The sequence below is a fragment of the Triticum aestivum genome, chromosome 3B (genome assembly GCF_018294505.1).
Source record: "Triticum aestivum cultivar Chinese Spring chromosome 3B, IWGSC CS RefSeq v2.1, whole genome shotgun sequence".
NCBI lineage: Eukaryota > Viridiplantae > Streptophyta > Magnoliopsida > Poales > Poaceae > Triticum > Triticum aestivum.
The window spans coordinates 6,772,017-6,791,890 of record NC_057801.1 but is presented as its reverse complement, the minus strand read 5'-3'; the positions used below and the strand labels follow the sequence as shown (position 1 = coordinate 6,791,890).

The window sequence follows — 19,874 nt, the reverse complement described above, 5'->3', positions numbered from 1 at the left end:
GTGCAAGTCTTTCATCATTCCACAACAGAAGTTAACTGACACTCCATGGATTGTACACAGATAGAAGGAGCTGTATCATCAAGAAGAAGAACCAAAGGAGAGGTGGCAATTCTTCTTATAACCCAAATCGCGGACAGGCAAGATCTGCTGCAATTTGGAGGTCACAAACCCAAATCTCTGTTTGTTATATTAAGTTACACGCCCACACAACCTGTCGGCTACGCAAGGTTGATTTTCCTCTCAAACATTCACACAGAAGGATTACAACATGTTAATTAGGAAGTTCAGGAACTCTGTTTCAAACAAAAGTCCAGACATAGACAGAGTGCTGTGCTGTGCTGTTTGTCGTCGTCGGTTGTGGGTTAGCTCCGGTGAGGAGTAAGATGAGCATCAAGAGCAGCGGGAGCAGGGTGTAGAAATATATAGAACCTACAATATTCATTGTATTATCTGACCCTTGTGTAGGGTATATATAGGAGTACAAGAGGGATAGAGACTTGGAGTACAAGACAAGTTACATGTGGTTTAAACTAATCCTATCTCTATCTCCTTATCTCTAACTTAAACCCAATTATATTTCTAACATCCCCCCTCAGTCGTAGCGGGAGTGAAGCGGACGAGTACGACTGAATTTGAAGTCTTGAGCTTTCATCGTCTTCTCCGCTGCGCCATCATCAACTTCATCTCTGATGGGTTGGCACCTAGGGGGTGACTGCGTCCCCTTCTGGTGTCTTCCCTATCTTCTCCTCTACTCCCTCCCGCAGTCACAGCGGGAGTGGCGCGGATGCTAGTGACGACGCGGACGCTATTGACTGGAGTTCTTGCCGATGAGTTGCTGTAGACGTAGCCATTAATGTCAAAATCGAGGTAGCCGATCATGGTGATGTAGCCGTGGTCGAGGTAGCCATGGTCGATGGTGTAGTCGTCGTTGATGATAAAGCCGCAGAAAGCCGGAGGTGCAAAAAAAATGCACTATGACGGAGCTGCTGACGTGGACGATGCACCTTGCGGATGTCAGAGGGTGTCATCGGCGATGAGTCCGCCGGTTTTGCCACGACCGGAGGAAGCCCATCGAGCACACATCGGTTTTGCCAGAACCGTGTGGCCGTGTAGGGGTCGTCATTGTAGTGACGCCATGTCGATGCAGTCGTGTTGTCGTGGATGACGCGGTCGATGCCGGCGTCGTGACGAGGTCATTGCCGTCGTCGTGGTCGCGTCTTGCAGAAAAATCTGTCAGAGGACGCTAGCTGTCCATCTTGTGGACGAGGCGGCGGCGGTGTGTCGACGATGATGTTGGTGAAGACCATGTTGATGAAGACCTTGGCGATGTAGTGTCGGCGATGCCGTTGCAGCGGCATGCCGAAGATGATGCGTCGCTGGGAGGCGTCCCCCGTGCCGACGAAGTGTCGATGCCGTGTCGTGCCGAAAAACAATGTTGGCTCGTAGCTTGGTGTAGTCGTACAGCTCGAGGCAGGGGATTAGGCTCGATGAAGAATATCTGGTGCAGATCATGATGATGTAGTCGTGCTTGCTGTAGGTATAGATTGGCGGCGTAGGTTGATGTAGGAGGTGATGTAGCTCGGCTCGGGATGCAGCGCTCGGTGTAGACGATGGTGTCACGGCGTCGTAGTAGGATGCGTGGAAAACTGCCCTTCCGTGATCTGAGGCGTGCATGATCTGCGAGGCGGTCGGTGCAGCCTGGATTGGAGTCGAGGCCGTAGGGTAGCTGCAGTGGAGTCCGTAGTGGCAGTTGCCCGCATCGAGCATGCGTCCGCGGCTTCGCGGGCGATGGAGTCCATCTGATGGTTCCCGACTTCCCGGCCTGCGTACAGCAGAAACCTCCGTAGGGACTGGCATCAATTTGCATGCGCGTGCATCACATCTAGCCCATCTAGGCCACATGTATGCATGCATATGATGAAATCCTCTGGGCGTCCTTGTACCGCGTGGCTTCCGTCAGTGATGCAGCCTGCGCGTGGGCTGTGGAGGTCGATGTAGGCGTGGGAGAGCAACGATGAAGCGCGGTCGATGAAGCCGTTCGGTAGAGGCTGATGTCCGGCGGCGCGTATATCGAGTAGATTGGGTCGCACTCGTATTGCCCGCTGGGTGTCGACGTGCTCGTACGCGCGGCCGCCTGCTAACAGGGGTCTTGTGTAGATTGCGTCGCGGAGATGTTGAGCTGATGCGCTCATCCCGCTGAAGTCTTGCGGGGCTCGAAGTGAAGGAGGTCGTCGCTCGTGGCTGGTACTCCTGGCGTGCACGCGCGTGGCGTCTGCTGGTGGAGTTCTGATCTTGAAGCCGGCCGCACGTAGTAGTGCCTGGTCGAGCCCACGGCCGTCCCACCGTGGCCGCCGTGATTTATTTGGTGGCTAAAAAAAAATCTACTTGATGAAATTTCAACTTGGTGGCTAAAAAAATTCTAATGGACTCGAAAATTGGATCTAAACTACGAGACCAATCTGATCTTTGATTGGTTGGGTGCCGTGCCTTCGGGGAGAGGAGATTAATCTTCCCGGAGGCGGCGAGCTGCGGAAGTGGTGGAAGGTCCTAAGATCGGCGTCGTTGGACAAACCGCTCTAATACCATGTAGAAATATATAGAACCTACAATATTCATTGTATTGATCTGACCCTTGTGTAGGGTATATATAGGAGTACAAGAGGGATAGAGACTTGGAGTACAAGACAAGTTACATGTGGTTTAAACTAATCCTATCTCTATCTCCTTATCTCTAACTTAAACCCAATTATATTTCTAACACAGGGTACAAGTGAGGAAGGAGCAGCAGTATCTTCGCTGCTGCTGCTGTTTCGCTTTCATCCCTCTCAAGTGTTCTGACATAATAGAGTAGCTACAGAACCGGTAGCGTGCAGTACGCCACGCTAGGACACGGTGGTCCGGCGAAGCGGAGGCCTAGTGAGGGTCCCTGCTGGGTGCAGGCACGGCAGGGGAACGGACGCCGTGTCGACCTCCCATTGACTTCTGGCCTCCAAAGTTGAGATCATCATCGAAACATTCAGGAAGAAGAACACAGAGCTACTCTTGCATAGTGCTAGCTACTCCAAGTCCAGAAATCATGGTCCTTGAAGCAGAAACAAAGCATGTCGCCTCCATGCTTGAACTCTCAAGCGTAAAGCGAACCTCTACCGAATCCTGTACACGTTGCACCACAAAGTAGTTACAAACCTATCCGCCTTTCTTTTCTGAATTTTGCCATGATCTGGTCTAACATCAAGTAAGGCGCAATTTATGTAGCTCAAATCCTGACTGTCGACATTGTTGGTCGTGGCAATGATGGGCGCATACGCGGCAATGGCAGAAACAACCTCAAGTGCCAAGTTTGCTCCAAATTCAGGCATGACACGCTACAATGCCGCAACCGCTTTAATCAAGTGCTCCAGCCCGAGGATCATCGTGAGCGTTCCGGCAATGCCGCACCACTGGTTTGTACCCTATGGACATGAACTGGTACACATGATTAAAGTGGTTGTGGCACTATGTCTGAATGAATGGGGATCAAACATTGGGCTTGAGGTCGGTTCTGTCATTGCCGCAATCGCGGTATCTTGCCTCTGTTACTAACTCAAATACAATGTTTGCTGTGCGATACCCCATAGGGATTTGCCTTGTATTTATAAAACTTGATCGCTAAGGTACAACTAATCAATCTCTACAAGACTACAAATAATGTCTTATCTAGGGATCCTGAGTGATACAAGTCACAACAATATATCTTAGGTTTAACTCAGTCGATTCGATTAGGACCACGCTCATTAAAAGTATTCTCCACGTGATTTTTTTAGTAATGCTAGTCTATAATAGGTTTTCTACTAACCCCTTACTTACCACATCTCAAGTTAACTGACCCAGCCACTGGGCTGCAAACCAATATTCTTTGTAAATATTATAAGGCTAATTTTTTCTGAGACCTCACGTTTATGGCAACAAGTAGCATGAAATTTTGATGTCATATTTTTTTTCAATAATTTTGGTTGTACATATTGTGTTTTTGCAGAGGCTGAGTGTACTTGCTATAAAAATAATCTTGATATAAATATATCATCGTTTATCAAAAAGAGCAATCGCTTATTATAATTATTGCAATGCGCGTATGTATGGTATAAATGGAAAATGTTGGTTTGATCAGCAATGTTCTTGAGGTGGTGGCAATTTGTTTATGTATCGCAGAAGCAAATCAGATTCATTTGCTCAGTTGTCTTTCCTAAAAAGGTGCCCATCGTTTACTCAACTCACTACAATGGATTCCATAAAAAAAATCATCACCATGCATTTCCGATAGCTCGAGTTATTATTATAATTATGTTTGCTTTAGGGGAAAAACACGAGTAAAAATTACACACAACACCATGCATAGATGCCACCATGCATGGATCATTGATCATTTACGAGTATTGTATATGTGGAAAGAATATAAGCGAGCTTAGTAGCAGCGATTGCGCACGTGCATCTACATTCATGCATGAGGCTAGTTTGTTGATGGTCGCGGTAGCCTGCTGCAAGGTCTAGTGGTCCGGCACCGCGACAAGTGCTGCTTGAAAGGGTCAAGATTGGGAGGGGGGTTGAAAATGGAGAACTACAAATTTTATTTTTTGATTATTAGCAAGTTTGGCCGATATAAAGGTGTGTTTTAAACAATTGTAATGAGATAAATAATCTGTATGGTGCTAGCAAAGTTAAGTGACCAAAGTAAACCACAAGTAATGAGTTAGGGCTAGAGATAACCAAAAAGCACCGGAGACGATGATGTATTCCGGTGTTCATTTCTTTGGAAGGAAACTAGTCACTGTTGGAGGGGTGCGTGTTACCATGAAGGCACACCAACACCATGAAAGCTCATCCTCTTCGCATTGAGATATCACCGATAAGTTGATTCCCAACCACTGGTGGTATACCTTGAGGCGGCCTCCAAACCTTCACAAACGACAGAAAAAAAATCACAAATCGGCTTCTCACTGAGGACTGCTACCACCTAGGAGTCTCCATGCTCCAAGAGTAGCAAGATCCATCAAAGAAACAAGGGGGAATCAACTTCTGCTTTGGTGGGAGTATAGATTGGGCACTTGTCTTTCAGTCCCCAAAAATCAACAAGTTCGAGTGAAAGGGGAGGAAGATCTCCAAAAATGTTGAGTTAGAATCAATGAAGGGATGATGGAGTCGTCTCCTTCATAGGAAGAAGGGGCTATTTTTAGCTAGCCCCCAATCGAACCGTTACCACATATTTCTGCATGGTCCGGAAGTTTCGGGGAAGCATAGAGTTTCAAACATCACAGAGGAAGAAGGGGCTATTTTTAGCTATGGGGAATTACTCATGCATGAGAGGGTTATAAGCAAACATCACACAGAGATAAAACCAAGGGAACCCATACCAATAATATCGCTAAGATGACTACAAATAGAGTTGCAAACTCTAATCTTACAACTTCAAATTCCTCACCCTATGCGAGCACCCTGCCAAGTTTAGGACATGAATCTGGGTGGGCTGGTTCCACCACAAGGAACTAACCATCTGAGCTTTGCTCAGTTCGCACTGCTGGCCAAAAGTTCCTTTTCCTTCCACACGCCTTGGTCGACTTTTTATTGAAGGCAGATCAATCAGTCTCCACACGGCCAAATCTTTGAATTCAAAACAAAATGAGGAACCTGGTCTTCTCCACTCAGTGCAATTAGGATGTTTCTACTGTACATTATTCCTTCTTGGGTACTGATAGTGAAATAAAGTTTTAATTATCACTGATGTTTCTGTACTATTTTATGAACATTAATTGTGAAATAAAGATTCCGCGTTATTTGAGACTGTTCTAGACCTACAATACTGCTACTGGTGCCAATCATTGACTCGGTCAAGTCGTCGGCTCCGTCGCTGGTCCCTTGTTGCAGTACTCTTTCCGCGTGATTTGCCGTCCATCTGGCTAGTTTAAGTGTTCCAAACCTGCAATTGGCAAGCGCATGCTAGCTCAGCAGTTCCACCCTTAGAGAAGAGCCAAGGTAAGTGCAGGTCTTCGCATCCTCTTCTGGTTTCTCTCTTTCTACAGATTCCTTAATTTGCCACTTTGAGGAAATTAATGAAACGAACGTGATCTGTTTGTAGGAACTTCTCACCAAGCTCATCGGACACGGTTTCGAGATGGTACGTATGCATGCCTCTCTATCGCTTGAACACAGATAGTAGAATTTTCTGTTAATCTGTTTCACTGAGAACTGAAAGTAGTAGCGACCAAAATCAGGAACACTAATACAGAAACATGCAACCCAGCAGCCAAGGCACTTTGTTACACTTATTATACCATCTCTTACTATATAAGATGCCAATACCAAAAGTAAACCAGTAGATCCCCCATATATCCATTTCTTAGTACGTCTACCTTGAACTGGCGGGGTGCAACATCCTCATTTAGACAAAAATGATATTTGAAATTGCCTCTCTGTTTTTCAAAATTTGTGGAAGTATAAATATATTCTTTAACTTTTCATTTTTCCTACACTATATTTTTAATATATTTTATTATTTGATTGATAATCAAATTTTTTTCTTGCCATTTTTTTATGATTTTCAATAGATTTTGTCACTCTAAGCACATTTTTTTCTTTTTCTTATTACTCGGCCATGACATCATGTTTTGATTTTAATTTTGATTTAGGCTGAACTGTTAAACCGTTCCCGGGGCTTGGCAGAAGGAGTGGTCGTTATGATATGCCCGGTGCTTCTCGCACTGGCTCTCAACTTAGTCGACCTCAATGGCGAGGTGTACGGACATGGTGTCCCTATACCATTGATCACCATGGCCGGCTTTACTTTGATAACTGGCATCTGCCCCTTGCTCGCGTGCTGCTTCTTTGAGCGATTCCTTGGCCTGGGCGTAAGTCCTATCCCTGTAACGACGAGTCTGGCAACCCTTTCGTCTTGTTGCCTCGTCGTCCTCGCCTGCTTGATTGCACAGTTCATTATCTCCAAATCCATTTTTGTCACTGTTGGCGTCATATGTGGAATCTTGGTCTTGGTTCGGACCGTCTGCTACTACGTGCACGACACACGGAATGACGATGGTCGGGAATACACAACGGACATGCACAGTGTACTGGATGAATCACATGAGTTCTTGACCAGTGTCACTGGAATTCTTTTTCTGGGGTTCGAAGGTCTGGCCCTCAATGGTCACGGTCAGACGGGTCGCAAGGGCGAGGAATTAGTGGGCTACATCAGTTTCATCGTCTGCACTTTTGGAGTGTGCTTAATGTTCCTCGAGATGACCCCACCTCCATGTTTTGCGGTACATAGGCATGGTAGCCAAGAAGAAAGAAGTGAGGGAGAGCAACAAATTGTGTGTTTGACTCTCGTCCTAGACTGCATCATGGCGGTTGGTATCTTCGTACTATTGCTGGTCGTCATGCTTAAGCTCACACCGCTTGAGTTTGCCCTGTGGGTCTTGCTGCCTCCGGCTGTAAGCTTCGGTCAACTCCCGGTCCTGGTTGCATTGAAGGGAAACACACAAGATGAACAAGAATCAAGGCCGGCGTCGCTGGAACTGACAAAGGCCACCTTCACTGGATTCTTGGCCGTGTCGGTATCAGCCATAAGCAATGCTTCACCCAGCAAGTTGACCAGATTTTTTCTACTATTATCTTCCATGGCTATTGGGTTTGGTCTCTCATGGAGGCTCCTATCTCAGATTAACATAAGGAGTGGTCTCGCCGGTTGTGTTTCATCTGCACATGTTGCTTCCGCTGCCAAGCTTGCTTCCTTCTGCGCTCATTTATGCATTGTAATCGCTACAGTTCTATTTGTAGTAATGGCTGGTAAAGCAAGTGGGAAATGATCATATCTGTAAAGTAGTTGTGATTATAGTACTGCATAAGTAGGCTATCTTTGCACAAATTTTTGCACCTGCACAAGTATATATGTTGAGAGAAGTGTATAATAGGCCCTTAACTATTGACAAAGTGCCAAGTATGTCCTGAAACTATGAAAATGATCAATCCAAATTCTAGAAGTACATTAAGTGAGTCAACACAACTCTTAACAAGGCCAATGAGGCCCAAACCATAACACATGGCATGCCATGTAATTTGGTGCCAACAACTCCCGCCAAAGACATAAAAAATTATGGAAAAACGCTCCTACCATGCAACGAAGATGGGTGAAATTGGTTGGGCTTTAGTTTCTCGTGGTACTATTTACAAAATATTTGTCGTTTATAGATAGATGACATGGCAATTATACTTGGTGATATGGAGTTAACGGCCATGTGTAATAAAAGGGTCCTAATTGACCTTGGTAGGTGTTATTGTGACCCACTTAATGACTTTCTGGATCTAGATTGATTATTTTCATAGTTTTAGGAGCTATTTGGCACTCTACTGATAGTTTAAGTACCTACGATGTATTTTACTTGTATACTTATGTTATATAACAGATGTTGTACATATTTAGGTAATTTGGTTCTTCTTTTAGGTAGGCGTACAATTAAGAGTGCATAGAGCAGCGTAGTTTCCCTTCTATTACTCACTTCCCTTAACAAAATATTCTGATTAGACACACTGACACACTGGCTTAAGATAATATCCAATAGCTAGCTTAAATTTGGCCACCTAAAATGGCTTTTAGGTATAGGAGAGAGAAGACTCAGGGAATATTTTTCTGCTCTTCTGCAAGAGATTACCTAAAACTTCTTACCTATATTTTATCACCTAGCTTCTATATCTATTTTAATTGTGCAAATACACACTAAAAGTCTCACGAATTCACCGTCTAATGAATCAAACATTTTTTGATTATGCACCAAACATTTACAAAACACAATTTTTGATTTTCAAAGTTTAACTCAAATCCAAATTCAAACATAAATCAAAATTCAATGTCAGCACAAAGCATGCATGGGGTCATCAGACAAACATGAAGAAACTATTGCACGTGTTAGCCATGGAACACCAGAACTCCCCCACAAGATCATCTCTGAGTTGCTCATGGGAAGCTCGGTCTTCAATCTCTTGGTGAACTTGAATAAATCTTCTGATTTGGTATTCTTTCTTACGAACCATCCTCCATCTTCCGATGCCCTTGTACTCATAGCCCACCACTTGACCACGCTCGTGGTCAGTGATCATATTATGCATGATCACACATGTTGTCATGATCCTCTAGAGTGTCTTCTCTTTCCATAATCTAGCCGGGTCACAGATGTTAGAAAATCGGGCTTCAACACCGCAAATGTCCACTCCATATCCTTCCTAGCAAGTCCTTGAGCCTTCACAAGTGACTCTTGTTATCTTGGTAGTTCGCCATTGGCTTCACAAATATGGCCCATGTTGGATATATCCCATCTGCTAGATAATATCTCATGGCATACTTGCGATGATTTTCTTCAAACTATACAAATGTTGCCTATCCACATGATCTGTCGCTTTTCAGTAAACATGTGGTTTAAAACAATGTGTTTCATCTCCTATAAAGGTTACTTAGTCTATCCTATAGAGACCGGATTACATGGACCTTTTTATGACGGCGTCTATCCAGCTGGAGCATACATACATTGAGATTTTCTCACATCATGGATGGTGGTGTTCAACAATATTATATATTTTTGGACATGTTGGCTATGTGCATCGTGTTATGCAGAGGCCAGCCATTCACTAACTATGGTTGTATCACCTTAATATATCGACTGAATGAAAATGTCCTTTATCGAAAGAAAAATTTACTGACATCTATTAGTGCATGTTGGTCAAGCCTTTCGTTAAGACAAGCCTTCAGGGTTGTCCTAATGAAACCTAATAGGTAAAGTATTTCGAATTAGAAAGTATCAATTAGACTAAATTCCATTTTTACCCCAATATTTCATATTGTGATAGAAAATATCTCATTAGCAGAATTTTCACAATTTTACGCAGTTAAGCAAACTGCTGCCACTTTTCACCCATGTTTATTTGTCCCCAATCTGACAAATCGGCCCCACATTTCAGTGCCGACTAGGCTAGATGGCTTAATTACCCAAGCTGGTTTTTTTGCATTCTGTTCGCTTCAGGTTTTTCAGTACACGTCCTATTAGAGCAACACACTATTCAGTGGTTCCAGGAGAATATTTCATTGACGTCATGTGCAGTATTGTATTATACTCCCCCTGTACTAAAATTGTTCAAATCAAAGACACTTATTTTTGACTAAGCAACGACAGTCCATCTTGGACACGTGTGTTTTGTCTCGCTTTCCTGCTGCTGTTGCGTTAACAACGGGACAACCCGTGGAGAATTATCTACTGGACCCGCATGCCAAGTGGGGATGTGCCAGCACATCTGGTGGGTACGTACAGTTGATTCCCCATCAGACGCATGTCACAACACAGGGTTTTGCTAGTTAGATAAAAAGCTATACCAGTGTATTTTCATATACCATCTCTTGCAGGTAGCATTATGCCCAAGTGTGTGATGTTCGTGCAAAATTTGGTGAAGTTTGGACAGTCGAGGAGCTCGCGGCAAAAAAGATAAATTTTGGGTGTCGGAGAAACTTCTGAAAACAACATTGTTCACATTTGATTTTGTCTTTTTTGCCATGAGCTCCTCGAAATTCCAAACACCCTGAAGTTTTGCATGAGCATCACTCACTTGAGCATCCTGCATCACAAAAAGATATTGGATTTTCTTTTAAAACTTTATGCTTTTCATTTTATTTTACGGTTCACCGGGTGTAGATGAGCCAGGCACCCAATTGAATTTTAGCTATCTTCATCAACATTTTTTTAGAAAAATAGGAGCTGCCGCCTGGTTTTCGCAATTCTCGAACACCACCAAAAAGATCTTACAACATTTAGGAGGCTGGCGTCACCAGCTCCAAACAACAGATCAGGAAATTAATACTGTGTCCAAATCACTTATATTACAGAATAGCAGCACAGGCTTCCTCAATTTAATTTTCTGAGTATAATTAATACAGTACAGTGGTCGAGCGTTCATCTGTAGGCCTCATCGATTTGGTTTTCAGGGAATAATCAATACAGTAATGTGGTTGATTAGTAATCCATTGCCTTCCTCGATTTAATTGTACTGGAATAATTTGTACAGTAATGTAGTTGAGCGATAAGTCCGTAGTCTTCATTGCTTTCCTTTTCATGGAATAATAATGTGGTTGAGCGATAAGTCATGGCCAGTGATTTCCCATCCACGACATCCAATCGATGACTGAACTCGCCGCTTATCTCAGGCCGGCCACGCAACCTGGGGTACTAGTACTGTTAGGTACAAAAAGTCAAGGTTGCTTCCAATACATGAATACTAGCCCTCGTTCCTCACGCGTGATCAACTCTGCTGGATGCTCTCCTACGCGTGTTTCCCACCCGGCTTCTGACCGGTACTCTTATTCCACACGTATGTTGCTTAATTTCTTCCATGTGAACGTAACTATGATTGAAAGTTGTGTTTTGATTCCATGATTTTGTGGTCTGAAAGTTGCTATTGGGCGGTCATGCAGTGCAGTTCTAGAGGCTATCGCGAGAATTAATGCCACCAAATGCAACTGATAGAGACCGGAGACCAGAGAGAGGGAGATGGGGAGAATAGCAAACCATTCACTCCACTTTGTGAATCAGGTGGTGTTTTGCAAAAACATATTTGAGCCCTAACCTATTCGGTCTCCGATATTCCCCTTATTGCAGAACTTTACCCAAATTTCTTTATCTAATTATTGGCTATTGTTACGAACAACAATCCCTAGCTCATTCGACATGAACCACTAGTTTTATTTTTGCTCGCGGTTGTAGTTTTATCCACCAAGTTCAATATTTTTCAGAGAGAAAAAAAAGGATCGGATTTTTTATTTTTTTATAGAGATAATAGAAAGAAATTGTTGAATGAATTTTAATATTTGATGTCTTAATGTTCATGCGCAGGTATATGATCTTTGAACCATGTCCAGTAAAATGATTGAAACTTGTTTCCAAACCTTCCTGAAACATGCATGTATAAAAATTCATGTGAAACATCTACAACGGCCTGGCAACCCCAGTTGGCTTGTACTTGTAGTTTTCTCAGAAAGCCAGGCCCTTTTGGATTTGTTTTCTAATAACATCTATGACGAAACTCTATGAATACAAGATGAGCAGGAAATTAATAATTTTGGCAGTAGTTTCAGTTCTAGTTGAGCTAAATTTAAGGGATGTTTTGTCAGTTTCCTAGATGTTCCATCAGTTATAATCATGTTTAACAAGTTTCATATGTTTGCGTTCCTTCTACATCTTCAAAATAGTTTCACTCGGCTAGGCAACGAATTATTATCAGAATTTTCCACTCTGATTTTTATTTGGAGCCATTTCATCGTAGTCACTATTGTGAGCAAACAAAGCTGATCTAAGAAATACAGATCATGCATGAACAAAGAATCATGAAAATGTTTCTTCGGAGTTTCATGAACAAACAAGAAAAGTAACCATGCAAATTTCACGAACCAGATCTTGACCGTCTCATGAACAAAAAAAGAGAGCATGAAATATCTACTTTTTCATTTCCAAGCATTGAAGGAAAAAAAACAATAAAAGATCCACGATGGACTCAAGAGAGAGGAACTCTATGTGTACCAAACAAAGACGGAACCAAGATCCAATATGAAGGAAAAAAAATGATGAGGCTTCGAGTTGTGACCCGGGAACCGAAACTGCGAAACACTGTTAATTGTCTTGGTGCTGGGACACGCGTTCAGCCAGCTTCTCCATGGCTCTTTTCATCCATATTGCTGTGCCAATGGACAACATGACGAGCATGGTGATGCAGGCGGAGGTCCTTACCCTCCCGCAGCACTCGGCTGGCCGAAGAGCTCAAGGATAATGGTGGCGTGCACAAGGAGGCGTCGGACCCCGATCACCAGATGTCCCATACGTGCGTGTGCGAGGTGGCGATGGCGCTGAAACGAGGTCCTGATCGCGACCTCAGGACGCCAGTACAGCTGCTGGCTGGATCCGGCGGAGGTGGAGCTAGCTCGGGTAGGAAATGATGGCGTGGATGGCATCGGGCGGTCGGGAACAATGGCTCGGTACGTGCACTGTTCTCTGGTTGAAGAAGAGCATTTAGGGGAGCTGCATCCATTCATGAACTACCACGCTACTTCAAGCACGACATGAGCATGAAAAGAGATGTTGGTGGTGGGTTGCTGCGAACCAGTGAGGTCGATTTTCGCCAAGTGCTGCAACTCAGCAGGCACGGCGAGCTACAATCGACGACATTTTTTGTTGCAACTGTGTGATCGGCATTTGCTATGACCTACAACGGAAATTGCTGCGATGATGATGGCAAGGCTTTTGTGACCAGCGAGGCGTATTCCACAATGACGACGAGAGACGATGAGCGCGGTCGGCTGGGGGCGAGCACGGGTGCCGCCGAATGGCTGGCAAGTGCAAGCAGCCTAGGGCGAGGGTGTGATGGCGGAGGGCAAGCGCGACGGCCATGTTTCCGTTAGATTTCTGGTATTTAAGTTGTACGCAAGGCCGGCCCTAATATGCTAGAGGCTCTTGTGCAAGCCCGGTAAAATGGGCCCGACTCTAAACGTTTCCCTATATGATAGGTTGTTGTTCTCTCAGCGGTGATACATTTTCAGGTTCCAATAACCGATATACAATTATTATATTCTTCCTCACAACCAGATAAATGCCTTTTAGGCAACACTAACAAAAGAGCCCGTGCGTTGCAACGGAAGAAAAATAACACATGTTCTTAACTCAATAACCATCACTCAAGACCACAATAGGTCCACATCCTTTATTTTAGACTGGCATCACATTTGTATTGCCGCTTATCCTCCTTCTCACCCTCGCCGACGGTGGCTTCAGTGTTCACACAAATCAAAACGTTTTGAATGTGGTTAATCTTAAGGCGTCTCTCGCCCTCTCTCTCGCGCGCGCCCGATGAAAAATCTGTTGTTTTTCCCTGTGAGGGTTTTCAGAGGTGTACATGTGTGGTTATCGATGTTTTCTTTTGTCTCTATGTGATTTTAGTGAGTGTTTATTTGCAACCGGATAGCCTCCGGTACGAAAGAAAAACGGCAAATAATATTTAAAAAATATTTAACAGGTAAAAATAACATAATATTTAGATTCTACACATTTTTTAATCAAATTTTATGTATAACGTGTTAAAATTGGAGTTACGGTTCAAAAGACATGGATTATTTAGAAAATCACTTGTTTGATTTAATATGACCCGCGGTTGAAGTGCCTAAAAAGTCAGAGGGTTTTCGAAAAAGGTAAAATAACGGTTTAGCTGTGACTTAAGTGTGTACTGCAGGTTTATTCACAGAAAGTGTAAAGGGTTTTCTGCAAAATACATGAAAAAGAAAGAAAACACCTGATTTCTTTGAGTCCTTGTTCAAGCAATGCTTCAAGCAGCCATCAACATATCTCCTGCCTGGCAGCCGGCAAGAGTCGTATAGAAAGAGAGAAAGTTAATCATCACTTCACATAACAGAAATTCATAGACAAGCATCAAAGTATTTGCTGGAAAAATCACATGAATGCCTTACGTTGCAGAATGAAAACTCAGAATCAGAAACTCCATGATCTGGAGCCTCGCCTCGCCACCGCCCTGACGGCCACGACCGCCTTCTCACCGGTGGCCGGAATATGCTGCAGCCTGCAGCGGTGCTTGTCCTCGGCTCTGCGTTCAACGCCTCAAGCATCGGGGTGGTGTGGCTGGTCCGCTGCGCCGGTCCTCGCCGATGTCCATCGAGGTTGAGGCTTACATGCGGTCGCACTCTTCGCCATGGCCCAGGGCCAGCCCTGTGTTGTACACGAGGATGAAGGATGAGATTCGACTCAAGTTACAGGGACACAGTGGCGGCGCCAGGGATAGGCGAGGACCCAGGCCGCCCCAGGTTACAGTTTTCGAGACAGTACGAGAAGGAAGCGGCCCTCACGCCTGCCAGGCTGCCAGGGGCTTGTCTCCGCCGCTGTAGGGACGATGGGCCCGACCGGTTGAGAGCCTGCGCCTAGCGCCTTCTCTAAAAAGAAAGCGTTGGCCTTATATATACCACTGTTTTAAATAGCACGCTATAGCGTTTACAAAAGGTCTTGCGCTAAGAGACTTTGGTCCAAACAAATAAAAAAACATTTTAAATAGCGCGCTATAGCTTCGCTATAGCACGCTATAGCATTTGGAAGAGGTCCGCCGCTAAGATGTTTAGCGCGCTATTTAAAACTTTGATATATACTCCTATATATTTGCGGCTGCCTGTGTTTGCCCGCAGATGGCCGCATAGTTGCAGCATCTCACAGCCGACAAGGTACGCACGCGTGATGCACTGTTTGTGTGCTTTCTAGCTCTTTCTCTCTTTCATTTTGAAGGGGTGGTAGCTCTTCCTTGCTCTTTAATTTGTGCCAGCTAGTAGCTGGTTGTGCGTATGATATTTTTTCTTTTACAAATACACCCCACTGTCAAACGGCTAATTATGGCTAATTATGTCTTGGCGGCCAACGGAGTCCTACGCGCTCCACGCACGTGTCCATCTGGTCGCCCTATAGTTCCGCCGCGGGATTTGCCCGGCAAGTGCCCGTCTTCGGCGGCAGCGGCGTGGTCGACTTCATAGTTGTGCAGCTGGCCAAAGAAGTAATAGCTAGCAAGTCATGCTTTGATCTGGCTGAGTACATGGGATGTTCTTGCCGCGTTACCATGTACATGGTTTGGAAAGAGCGTAGCCGGAGGATTTTCGATCACAAAGTGGTGTCGATCGGCTGTTGGCTTTGCCAGTTTGATTGGAGATGATTTGGCTCGTTCTTGAGCCTCCTTCAGGGAGGATTTTTTGTTGCTGTGTTGTCATGGCGGGTGGCCTCGTCGCCGTCGGCCAGCCAAGAACCACTGAAGAAGAGGATGATCTACTCGGCATCCCATCCATCGACTCCAGCCATCAGGAACAAACTCCACGTCTCTACCTCCCCCACAAGTCAATGATCACTAACCTCCTCGCTCACGTTGAATCCTCAACAGACAGGCCATACTGCTACGATATTCTCGCAAGGATGTTTGTTTTTTTCGAAAATGGGGGACTCCCCGGCCTCTGCATCAGAAAGATGCATACGGCCACATTTATTTATATAAAAATAAATAAGTTCAACAGAGTCTAGTGGTCTGCTCGAAAAAGAGCTGGCTCACAAAGAGCAACAAAAGCAAAAAAGGCCCAAAAGCCACAACCAGCTGGCTAAAGATTAATAGGTAAACTAGTCACCTATCCTATTACATGACCGCCATCCAAACCGGTTGAAGATATCCCGTGCTACCATCTCCCACCGGAGAGATCCAGTAACCAAATGCTCCCTGGCCTCCATCGGAGTGAGTAAGGACCACATACGGATTAGCGTAGTAGCCCGGAATAAAACCTGCAAAAAATGAATAGTTGTTGTTCTGTTAAAAGCCAAATCATTTCTGAAGTTCCAAATTGCCCGTAACAACGCACACGCTCCTACTCGAATTTGTCTAGCTGTTTCGGACTCTATCCCAACCAGCCACGTTCCAAATAACGACCTGACCGAATGCGGAGGAGGATTGTTAAAGGCAACTTGCACCGAACGCCATAAGACCTTTGACAACGGGCAATCAAAGAAGAGGTGCTTGATATTTTCATCCCGGTCACAGAAACTACACCTAGTAGATCCTGTCCAGTTTCGCTTAACCAGATTATCTTTTGCTAAGATAACTTGTTTATGTACAAACCACATAAACACTTTGATTTTCAAAGGAACCTTAACTTTCCAAACATGTTTGGATGTAGGAATCACACTCGAATTGATGACATCAATATACATCAACTTGACTGTGAATTTCCCAGATCTAGTAAGCTTCAAACACAACTTATCGGGTTGATGTGTAAGCTGAACCTCCATCAGCCTACGCACCAGATGAAGCCAGTCTTCCCACCGGTCTCCAACAAGCACCCTCCTAAACTGAATATTCAGGGGAGTGGACTGCAAACTCGTTGCAACCAGAGCATCACGACGCTGTACAATACGATAAAGCGAAGGATACTGAAGCACCAACGGCGCATCCCCCAGCCAAGTATCCTCCCAGAAGCGAGTATTGTTGCCATCACCAACAATAAACTTTGTTCTGTTAAAAAAAGTGGCTTTGACTCTCATTAGCCCTTTTCAGAAAGGCGAATCAGTCGGTCTGACTGTCACCTGCGACAAAGTCTTAGAGTAGAGGTACTTGTTACGCAAAATCTGTGCCCAAGTAGCATCAGTCTCAGCTGCTAACTTAAATAGCCACTTACTGAGAAGACATCTGTTCTTGACCTCAAGATTTTCAATACCTAGACCCCCTTGGTCCTTCGGTCGGCAGATGACGTCCCATTTGGCTAAACGGTACTTTCTCTTAAGTTCATCACTTTGCCAGAAGAAACGGGACCAATAGAAGTCCAGCCTTTTTCTAACTCCAACTGGTACTTCAAAAAAGGACAGAAGGAACATAGGCAAGCTCGTGAGCACCGAATTAATAAGAATCAACCGGCCTCCATACGACATGAGTTTGCCCTTCCAGCAACTCAGTTTCTTCTCAAACCGATCCTCGATACACTTCCATTCACTGTTAGTCAGCTTACGATGGTGAATGGGGATACCTAGGTAATTGAATGGGAGTGCTCCCAATTCACACCCAAACAATTGCTTATATGCATCCTGTTCCTCTTTGGCTCTACCAAAACAGAACAACTCAGTTTTATGGAAGTTAATCTTCAGACCGGTCAATTGCTCAAACATGCACATCACCAGCTTCATATTTCTCGCTTTGGCCAAGTCATGCTCCATAAAGATGATCGTATCATCCGCGTACTGTAGGATGGACACACCACCATCAACTAGATGAGGCACCAAACCACCTACCTGGCCGGCCTCCTTTGCCCTACCTATCAGGATTGCCAACATGTCAACGACGATGTTGAATAAAATAGGAGACATTGGATCACCTTGTCTCAGGCCCTTATGTGTCTGGAAATAATGACCGATATCGTCATTCACTTTAATTCCAACACTCCCTTTTTGCGTGAAGGATTCGACTTGTTTGTAATACTTAGTAATATATTGTTTTAAGTTTTCCTGGCCAAGAATCGTTCCCTCGTCTTGTTCAAGCTGAAAGATCCTCTTCTTTCTATGCTTACCATTGGCGATCAAGTGAAAAAATTGAGTGTTCGCGTCCCCCTGAACGACTCTACAGACTTTAGCCCGAAGCGCCCACTTTAGTTCTTCCTCGCGAAGGAGCTCTTTCAGCCTCATTTCCGCCTCAAGCTTGGCATGAAGCTCCGAGGCTGGCAGGATCATGGTTTCGGCCTTTACATCAAGGGACTGAATAAGCGCAAGGAGCTGCTCCTTTTCAACCTTATAAATCCCGCTGAGATGCTTAGCCCACCGATGTAGGAAGCTTCTCAAATGCCTAATTTTATTCTGCCAGCGTTCGAGAGCAGACTGACCTCCTGCATCCTTAGCCCATTCTCTGGCTACGAGATCCAAGAAGCCTTCTCGCTCAAACCAAGCAAGCTCGAACGAGAAAACATTTTTATTTCCCAAGTGGGTGGCCTCCCCCGAATCGAGAAATAAAGGCGTGTGGTCAGAAATACCACGAGTAAGCGCCTGGACTAAGACATAAGGGAATTTCTGCTCCCACTCGACGCTAGCCAAGACTCGATCCAGCTTCTCAAATGTCGGATTTGGCAAGGCGTTAGCCCAGGTAAACTTACGTCCCGAAAGCTCTATCTCACGCATGTCAAGGCTTTCAATGATTGTATTAAACATAAATGCCCATCGTCCGTCAAAATTTTCTTTATTCTTCTCATCACTCCTCCTGATGATATTAAAATCAGCCCCCACCAGGATAGGTAATTGTTCAGACCCACAAATCCTAACCAGATCGGCCAAGAAATCCGGCTTGAGCTCAGGCTCAGCGGCACCATATACTGCTACCAAATCCCAGTTAAACCCATCTGCCTTCGACCTCACTCTAAACTTAACCGCAAAATCTCCCATGAATCGAGAATGGAATAGTATAACATAGGAATTTGATCCAAACAAACTCCGAATTGGGATTTCTTATTGGATCAGGAATCCCATTGCATTTTGCATCCTTTTCCATTTTGCTTCTTTCAGGCAGTTTTGGCTCGCAATAAAGCTAGGGTCCTGATCGATCAAGACTACGTCCACGCTCCGGACTTCTAACGAATCACATCTAACTCCGAGTAAAATCCCACCCGATCTTCCTCGCGGAGGTAGACAATGCCAATCAAAATCAATACCCCCCGACAGAGTATTAAGAAATTGTGGCGAGAAGTTGGCTCTACCCGTTTCCGACAAAGCAATAAAGTCCAACTTGTGTTCAATAGAAGCCTCAGCAAGAAACCTTTTTTTAGCCAAGTCTTTTAGACCTCTGCTATTCCAAAAGATTCCTTTCATATCTTATCATGGAATTTTTTCGCCTCCTAATCCGAGCACTCCTCCGCACTGCGGAAACCGGGTAAATCTTCCGCTTCCATTTTCGCTTAGGAGCAATGAAGCTCTCCAGCTGGTCCTCACAACCAGTCTCAGAGGTATGCAAGTCGACCACGTCTACTCGCTCATCCTCCTCCTCAGGCTCAGGAGACGGATGAGCCAGATCCGCACAAAGATTATCGAGCGCCCTGACCCCTAAAGCGTCGATATCTGAATCATTCATGGGTTTGACCGCAGCTATGTTTCGAATCATCTCAAGCGCCTGATTGGCTTCTAAATCCAGCATATCATTAACCGAGGTAGAGATTTCACTATCATTACTACCTAGTGAAATTCCTAACTGATTTGCATTATTAATAATCTCATCATTAGAAAAATGCAAAATAGAATTAGAGGTATTGACCGACATACCAGTAG

General features: G+C 44.7%; 1 protein-coding gene and 1 long non-coding RNA gene across 2 annotated transcripts; one reads left to right on the top strand and one right to left on the bottom strand.

The window, feature by feature from the left end:
- Positions 1 to 6,038: 6,038 nt before the first annotated feature.
- On the top strand, positions 6,039 to 7,951 carry LOC123064284 (uncharacterized). Its single transcript, XM_044487792.1, has 2 exons — positions 6,039 to 6,148; positions 6,660 to 7,951. Exons 1-2 carry the CDS (start codon positions 6,146 to 6,148, stop codon positions 7,833 to 7,835), a joined length of 1,179 nt encoding a protein of 392 aa, XP_044343727.1. The 5' UTR covers positions 6,039 to 6,145; the 3' UTR covers positions 7,836 to 7,951.
- A 2,960-nt stretch (positions 7,952 to 10,911) lies between these two features.
- On the bottom strand, positions 10,912 to 14,991 carry LOC123064283 (uncharacterized). The gene is made up of 3 exons (XR_006430665.1): positions 14,889 to 14,991; positions 14,516 to 14,771; positions 10,912 to 14,400 (listed from the first exon to the last, which is right to left on the bottom strand). It is a non-coding gene; the product is annotated as an uncharacterized lncRNA (long non-coding RNA).
- Between the last annotated feature and the right edge of the window lie 4,883 nt (positions 14,992 to 19,874).